The sequence below is a fragment of the Camellia sinensis genome, chromosome 8, assembly GCF_055761805.1.
Source record: "Camellia sinensis isolate YWXY chromosome 8, ASM5576180v1, whole genome shotgun sequence".
NCBI lineage: Eukaryota > Viridiplantae > Streptophyta > Magnoliopsida > Ericales > Theaceae > Camellia > Camellia sinensis.
Genome location: NC_138968.1, coordinates 136,393,370 through 136,401,740, shown reverse-complemented (window position 1 = coordinate 136,401,740; position 8,371 = coordinate 136,393,370). Strand labels below are relative to the sequence as shown.

At 35.5% G+C, this 8,371-nt stretch overlaps 1 protein-coding gene across 1 annotated transcript; it reads left to right on the top strand.

Moving 5' to 3' along the window:
* Positions 1–3,048: 3,048 nt before the first annotated feature.
* Positions 3,049–7,972, top strand: LOC114295494 (Cytokine-induced anti-apoptosis inhibitor 1, Fe-S biogenesi). Its single transcript, XM_028239728.2, has 8 exons — positions 3,049–3,255; positions 4,216–4,363; positions 5,932–6,092; positions 6,168–6,272; positions 6,782–6,944; positions 7,069–7,205; positions 7,440–7,514; positions 7,623–7,972. Exons 1-8 carry the CDS (start codon positions 3,253–3,255, stop codon positions 7,659–7,661), a joined length of 831 nt encoding a protein of 276 aa, XP_028095529.1. The 5' UTR covers positions 3,049–3,252; the 3' UTR covers positions 7,662–7,972.
* Positions 7,973–8,371: the final 399 nt, after the last annotated feature.

The following is an 8,371-nucleotide window of genomic DNA, read 5'->3' as shown; positions in this document are numbered from 1 at the left end:
AATACAGTTCACAAATAGGACAAATATTCATTCAGTAAACAATGTCATTTCATAAAACAGTACAGTCATTTGTTCAGAAAATAATCTCAATTGAACATATCTTTACAACATTGTTATTCACAGAGCATTGGGCTATAAGCAGCTAGAGCGTCCTCGGATGCCAACCCTACAGTTACAGAATGAACACACACTAAGCTACACAGTTGGGAAATAATAACTTAATTCCTAATTTGCCTCGGTATGGTTCTACATCAATATCCTCATTAAGATGCCTTAAACTAGGCCTAGGAATGTCTAAGATGGAATAAGGATGCAAAGATGCACTTTAAAACACTTTTCAGAATTTTCAGAAAATAGGAGTCTCGCTCGAGCATGGCTTTCTACGCTCAAGCGGACATGCAGACAAATGAGCTTCGCTCGAGCATGACTTCCGTCGCTCGAGCGGACTGTAAGCTACAGTAAAAGTACTAGATGCACAAAAATCACGCTCGACGGGCGCTCGATCCACGCTCGAGCGTGAGACACAAGTCCTCACTCGAGCGTGAACTCTCTCGCTCGAGCGGACTGTAAACGCATGCAAAGTACTGGATACACGAATTTCACGCTCGAGCGCCATTTTACTCGCTCGAGCGGACTTCATGTATTCAGAGTGTATGCTCGAGCGTGGAGTTCCTCGCTCGAGCGTGGGTCCAAAATCTGGAAATTCCAGATTTGAATCTCAAGCTCAAAACTCAACTTCAATGCATCAAAACTCAACCTCTTGGGTCCATTTTCTGGAAAAACGCTTTAAACCCATAATATAACATGTTTTGAAGATCAATTTGTAAAATCAAAGCCCAAGGGTGAGTCAATTAAATACCATTTTCAAATAAAACATCAAGAACATGATGAACATGCAACATGCAAGAATTTAATCAACTTCAAAGCTTCCAAAGCATGATCAAATGAGTTAATTCACTCCCAAACATGATGAATTCATGAACTATAACCCAAATATGGACATGCATGCAATAATTTCCATGAGAACAACCTCAAACTTCAAGATATACACATGCATGCATGATTTGCAACTCAAATCAACATTTTTAGACCAAAACTTGACTTAGATCACTAACTTCCATGAATCATGCAAGACACAACTTCAATTCACAACTGAGAGGATGAAATTCCTACCTTATGTCTTGAATTCAAGGTATACAAGCTCAAGTAATGCAAGACTCCTTCAATCTCCTAAGCCTCCAAGCCAATTTGGTTGAAAACAAGTTTTTTTCCTCTCTCTCACTCTCTCTCTAATCGGTTAAGCTCAGGGAAATGGGCTGATGAAGTGTTGAAATGCTAGCATATAGAGATCAAATAAAGGCTCATGAAAGTCCACCAAGTGGCATTCTTGTAAATAAGTCCAACTCTTGATAATTTAGCTTATTTAATTCAATTTAATCATATCAAATCACATTTCAATTAAATATACCATAAAATCATATAAATTCTAATTAGCATAAAACATTAATCAATTTTAGATTCGGCCGCCAATAAAGGCTTCAATTTGCAGTTTGAAACTTAAAACACGAACAGATCATTTAACAGTCAAACAGATAGAAATGCATTTAACTAACACACTCAATCAATCAATTCAGATTTTCAGTCAATCAGTCAGTTAACATGCTTAATCATAGATTAGCACTAATCGATGGTGTTATCAGTAAACAGAAGTGAGGGTTGTCACAGTCTCCCCTCCTTATAAAGAGTTTGGTCCTCCAAACTCGAATTACCTTCATTTTGAAAGAAAACAGGATTCAGTGGGAACAATTCAGGATATCTCGAAATTCTTGAGGCTCGAGTGGCCTAAATTCAAAACGACGTCGTTTTGAATTTTTTTTTCCTTTCTTTTATCTACAAACAGATGGAGGAATGAAAAGAGAAAGAGATAAAAGAGAGAGGAAGAGAGAAAAAAGAGAAAAAGAGAAAGGGGGAGCTAATCTTCTCACGTCGTCGCGCGTCGCCTCTTCTTCTTCCGTCATTGCTGTGGCCACCACTATCGCCGCTACACTACCTCCGTCACCGCTTTCTCTCTTCTCCTCTTCTCTTTTTCTATATATATATATATATGTGTGTGTGTGTGTGTGTTTCATGTTGATTTTACAGATCTTTATATGTGTGTGTGTGTGTGTTTCATGGATTTGTGGGTTTGATTTAGTTCATGGATTTGGCTTTTGATTTTTTAGATCTGTATATGTGTGTGTGTGTGTGTGTTTCATGGATTTGTGGGTTTGATTTGTATTGGTTTTGATTTTTAGATTTGAATCTCTCTACTCTCTTTCTCTCCTCTTATCTTCTCTTCTTTCTTCTTCTGCCAATCATGGAAAAGAAGAAGAAAAGAAAAGAAAAAGAAAAAAAACCAAAACGACGTCGTTTTTGGGATTTCGGAGCCTTTAATTTTTTAAGCTACCTAGCGAGACTGTTAGAATTTATATTTTCAACTTGGTTTAGTCAACTATTACAATTAATGAATTATACTATATTAAAATATATATATTTTTATTAAAATCTAAACTTTATTTTTATTGAAACTCATATTTATGATGACATTTGATTGAATTTATTTAAAAAATTCTTTAATTTATTCACAGTTTTTTTTTAAAAAAAAATTTACAATGATATTAGTATAATTATTTAAGAAAAATAATATGTGATTGAATTTAATTATAAAATATTTTAATTTTTTTAATATATAATTAGTGAATGTGGGAGTTAAAATTATTTTTTAAATTGAATTTGAAAAAAAAGTAAAAGCCGGACCGAACCAAACACAAAGTGAGTTTTTATGTAAGTGTTTTTAGTTGTGGGATATTATTAGAGAAATTTTTTTTTGTGTTTGAAAAGATAGTTGAGTTTTTTTTGGTTGGATGTGATGTTTATGAGAAAAAAATTAAAATAATTATAAAATTAGATGTGATATTTTATTTAGATGTATTTTTTTGATTTTACAAAAAAATTATCTTTTTGTGAAAAAAATTAAAAAAAACCCACGACCCAAACTTTCCAAACACTACCAAAATACCCTGGGTGTCGGCCCGGCCCGAACCCGGCCTACCATCCCTATACTCTAAGCCCCGCGGTTTCGTATTGGTTAAATAGAGAGGGAAGAGAAGTCAGCCATCATCGAAGTTCGCAAGCGTTGCACAGTCGCCTGCCGGAGCTAGGGTTTCGTTTTAACGCCGTCGGTGGTCTTCGTTCTCTCCTTCGTCTAGGGTTATGGTAAATTTCAATATATGAACTCCCAATTTTCATTTCTCTGTTTCTTAAACTGTTAATCCAGTTGTGTAATTCAATCTGTGTTGATCTTCACATGCCTATGTCCTCTTTGATCCGTATGAATTGGAAAATTTTAGACGATTGCAATGAGAAGATCATAGAAAAACCCCTATATTCTCTGCTTATCCATTAAGCTTTCCTATTATTTCCCTTTTCATTTTTCTGATGCTTTACTTTGTCTCGGCTTGAGTTTTCAGAATCTATTTTCGGAAAACATTTCAACCACTTACTAGTTTGGTGAAAAAACTTTTAAAATAAAGAACTTTTTGGTGTTTATTTATTTTTGTTAGACTAGTTTAACAACTTTTTTAAAAAATTCAAGAAACTGTTTTTGAAAACTCAACCAAACAGATTTTTCTGAGAAGTGCTCTTTGTTTGTAGTTCGTGGATTTGACTAAATTAATTTGCGAATTTGACCAGGTCCTGTGTCCAATTTGTCAATCCGCGCTCTAGAGCATGGTTCGCCTATCATTCCCGGCGGATTAGGTGACTTAGGTCCTCTTAAGCATATATGCTGTGGAGTTCTCTATGTTGAGTCACCAATTGTCTCAAAAGCTTAAGTTGTTAGGAAATGGGCCTACAATAAGTTATTCAACACCACTTCTTCATATGCAATCTTGTCTTGTATTTAGACAAACATATATAAACAAAAGCAAATGCAAAATATAGAGACTTGATCTTAAGATCTCCCCCAACTTGAGCTCCAATACCGTGTCAAGTCACCATTTGTCCCAAAATGGGTGATATCAAGTTATCCAAAACTTCAAATACAAGGGTCATGAAAAAAGTCCATATGACACTTATTAAACATTCGAGATGAATTTTGAATGTTTGCTGCTACTTATTAAATATTTTAATTTGATAATTCATCATATGGAATCATTTTGTCAAATTCTTTTGCAGGACACTACAGCGATGCAGAGTAGTGTATTGGCACTTACAGATCTGGCAGTGCTGCCCATTAGTGCAGTTTTAAATGCCATCAAGATGATCAAGAATGAAGGAGTGGAGCAGATTGATCCTCTAATCATCACTCAAGCTTCATTACTAAGTATGTTTCTCTAGCTCTACTATAAATTTAAGAATTCTCAATTATCTGTGCGGGTATGTATCTTTGTAAGTATGTCTTTTTCTTTTTTAGTTTAGTAGTATGAGATATTTTGGCAATCATTTAGCCATTTGAGTAGGCATGTGAGAAGAAGCTTGTTCTTTTTGTTTTTCTTTTGTTCTTTTTGTCATTTTCTTGAAATCACAAAAAAAAAAAAAAAAAATTAATAAATAAATAAAAAGAAGAAGAAGGCAAAATGAGTGAGAAAGATAAAGAACAAGACAGCTTTTGTATTCCACAAGTATTGTTTTTGTAAGTTGAAATGAAAATTTTGAAAGCAAAATATCCCAAAAACTAGTGCCATCATAGCATCAAGCATAACTATTGTTATCTCCAACCTTCAGCACCAAGAGCACCATCACTACTTTGACATTTCTGCCGCACCATACTTGTGAAAGTTTTCGGATCGCTATGCACATAACCACATATAGCAGCACTGGCAATAAGCCCACAGTTGTTGGCAACTTGGCATCATGACAAACACTAAACTATGTTCAAGGTGGCAAATGGGTCCATTATGATGTTCTAGGTTATGCCTGGTGGTTCAGTCCTTTAGTTTGCATGAGGCAAGTCTTGAGGGGTGGATAAAAAGACTTGATCAGTTATCCTTACCATGCATAGGACTTTATGCAATCCTACTTTAGAAGATGAGCTTGGTATGGATCAGGCACGTTTTAAGTAGCTTTTTAGTCGTAGGGTTGACCTGTCCCAGTGAATCCTTTGCAAAAGTTTTTAATGTTGTAAATGCAGTTTAGCAGAAGACCAATGCCTAGTGCTACTTGTCAGGAAGAGGACCATTCTTTGTTGTTGGGTTCTTTGTGAGGCTCATCTCTAGTCAATTGAAAACTTACACGGTCATTAGCTTGTAGTTGGAGATGTGAGCTCCTTGGTGAGATCTAGTGTTGTTTACATGTTGCCCAATTTAATGTTGATGCATGGATGGTCATAGCATTATTTATGAGTTTCCTTCACGCAGTGCATTGATTGAATTTTAGAGGAAGTGAAAATATTGTCGTGCTTTTGGGGTGGAAATAGTGGCCCTGGAGGCTCATAATTTGGTGCCATTTTATTTTTCATTCATCTCACAATTCAGGATGTGATCGTAGACTCCTAATACCCACCTCTGTGTTTAGACATAGATTTTTCTTCTCTTTGCGCATGTCATATTTCTGTAGAGTTCTCCCTCCTCTGAGCCCTTATTTCTATTTCCCATGTTTGCTAAGAACACAATTAACTTTTTGGAGACAACGAGTTAGTCTCTTGGAAATCCTTATATGGGTACCAAAACTCCTGCTTGTTTTAAGTTTGTTACTAACTGGTGTAAAGAAAATAGGAGTAGATTTTTAAAATTTTCAGTTTATATATCTAGTGTAAATCCATATCCTTTATTTATATCAGGATTTTGTCATTGATCTAGACCAACTTTTGGGTGGAAGAATAAAGGAAGATCTACTCCTTTTATTTTTTATTTTTTTGTATGGACTTCCTAATATTGATTGTGACTAATGCAGGTCAGCTACCAGTGGATTTGTCGTCTGTGGATACCATCATATTTATCTGTAGGTCATTTGAATTTCCTGGTGATCAATTGTTTGGGGAAATATCAAGAGTGTTGAAGCCTGCTGGAATGGTCCTACTTCAACAGTATTCTGAATCTGCAAAAGGGCAAATGGTGACTTAACAGTTATGTTGTTTCTTTCTTGGTGGAATATCAAGTTGTGTGTGGCTTATTGCTGTTTTCTTGCAGATAACGTCTTCTCTTGAGCGCAAATTACTGGTGGCAGGGTTCCTAGATGTCCAGGTTTTTCCTGTGAAGTCAGTTTTACCATCCGAGGTTGTACAGTCTGTTGGGGTGAGTTTTTTTTTTTCTCTTTTTTTTTTCCCCCTGCTTTTTCTTTCTTTCTTGACACCAAAATCCCCCCACCCCTCTTGGTGAAGAGAAAATAATGGGCCCCGACTGTTGTTTGAATGCTTGTCAACCAGAATTATTGATGAATTTCAATTCACCATCTGCACTTTCCATTCCCCGTCTATGTAGAGGATAGGATTAAATGAGGAGACCTTGTGAATGTTTATAACATGCACAAGGCTTGTAATTTTATTCTTCCCCTTTTTGCAGGAAAATATGGAATCATAATAACTTTAGCTTTAGGTTTAACTTTGATGAATTTGGAATTAACATCCCAAATCTTTTGGAATTATAAGGAATTTCAGAATCATATAAACTACACAACTGATGACATAGTTGTTGCTCCTAGACGTCTCTGTGAGACTCTGAAAGTGATGACTTAAATTGATTGTATGTTATCTTTGATGTCTCTCACAAAACATGGATTTGAATTTGTTTTCCTTTCTCAACAGATTAAAGCCAGGAAGCCTTCTTGGAAGATTGGTTCATCCTTTTCTCTCAAAAGCAAGCCCACAAAAAGCTTGCCCAAAGTCCAGATTGATGATGATATGGATCTGATTGATGAGGATAGCCTCCTGACTGAAGAGGATTTGAAGAAACCCCAGTTGCCACCTAGTAAGACAATGAGATTAAAGTTCTATTGTTTTGAATGTTGTCCTTCCATATTTCGATGAATTTTGTTCCATATAAGATTTTTGGGAACTTGTAATTCACACATTTAATTAACACATGTATGCAGTTGGTGATTGTGAAGTTGGAAGTACAAGGAAAGCCTGCAAAAATTGCAGTTGTGGAAGAGCTGAGGAAGAGGAGAAAGTGCAGAAGCTAGGACTGACTATGGACCAGCTGGACAATCCTCAATCAGCATGTGGCAGCGTATGTGCTGTGTTGATTTCTTTTCGTTTATAATACCGATTGCTGTTTTCTGATGGCATCTCTAGACTAGATTAGGTTTTATATACTTATGTTATAAAAAATAAATTTGTGAACTTTTAACTGCCATGACACAGTCGTGGAACTTCAATATTTATTTATTTTTCCTTCTATTTATTTGTTTTGTATTGAGTTCAATTTGCCCTTGCTCTCTGAAATTTTGATGTACGCATGCAGTGTGGACTAGGTGATGCTTTTCGATGTGGCACATGCCCTTACAGGGGTCTCCCTCCATTCAAACTTGGCGACAAGGTGATAGAAAGCAGTTTGAAAAGTTTTCTTTTTTTCATTTTTTTTCCCTTGTTTTTTGCTTTTTGTGTCTATATGGCAATGAGATGCCTAACTTGAACGAATTCGCAGGTTACTCTTTCTGGGAACTTTCTTGCAGCTGACTTTTAAAAGATTGAAACTGGACGTGTCCCTGGTGTTTTGGGGTTCGGACTCTACACGATTATCACTATCCGTGAATGAGTGTCTTCTTCACATGTTTGATGTAGTCTAGTCATATATTTCTGCTTCTGACTAAAAAACTTATAAAATGATAAACGAGGCCATACCCTAGTTTGGTGTATACTGCCAACATGATTGTGTCGGTGAAAGTAAAAGTGCTTAGTTTGTAATGAACAAAATTTTGATTTAGATGGCAGATTACTTTGAGGAGAATAATTGATTTGCGTTTGTTCTGTATAAAAGTTGCAGTTGTTTGGCAATCTCTCATTTGGAGAAGTTACAATGGATACAGAAGAAAAATACATAGTTATGCTAATTTCAAATCTTTGGCTGCCCTTTGTTTGCTTGTGATAAATAAAGGGCAAATTTTATTTTACTCCCCTTATGATTTGGTTTGTTTATAATGATAACCACCCTATATTATTTTAAAATAACTATACGAGTTAATAGCAAGTATTGTGAAACGCGTGTTAAGACATAAGGGCTTATTGTTAAATGCCAAGAGGTAAATTGCATGCTCATTGTTAAATGTCGAGGAAAATTGCACAGGGAGTTGAAATAAATTCTCTCACAAAAAAATGTCAAAAATGTTAGTTATTTGCATAATGAAATTTTATATGTACAAGGGTATTTTAGTTTGTTTTTCGGCTTCAGTTGTT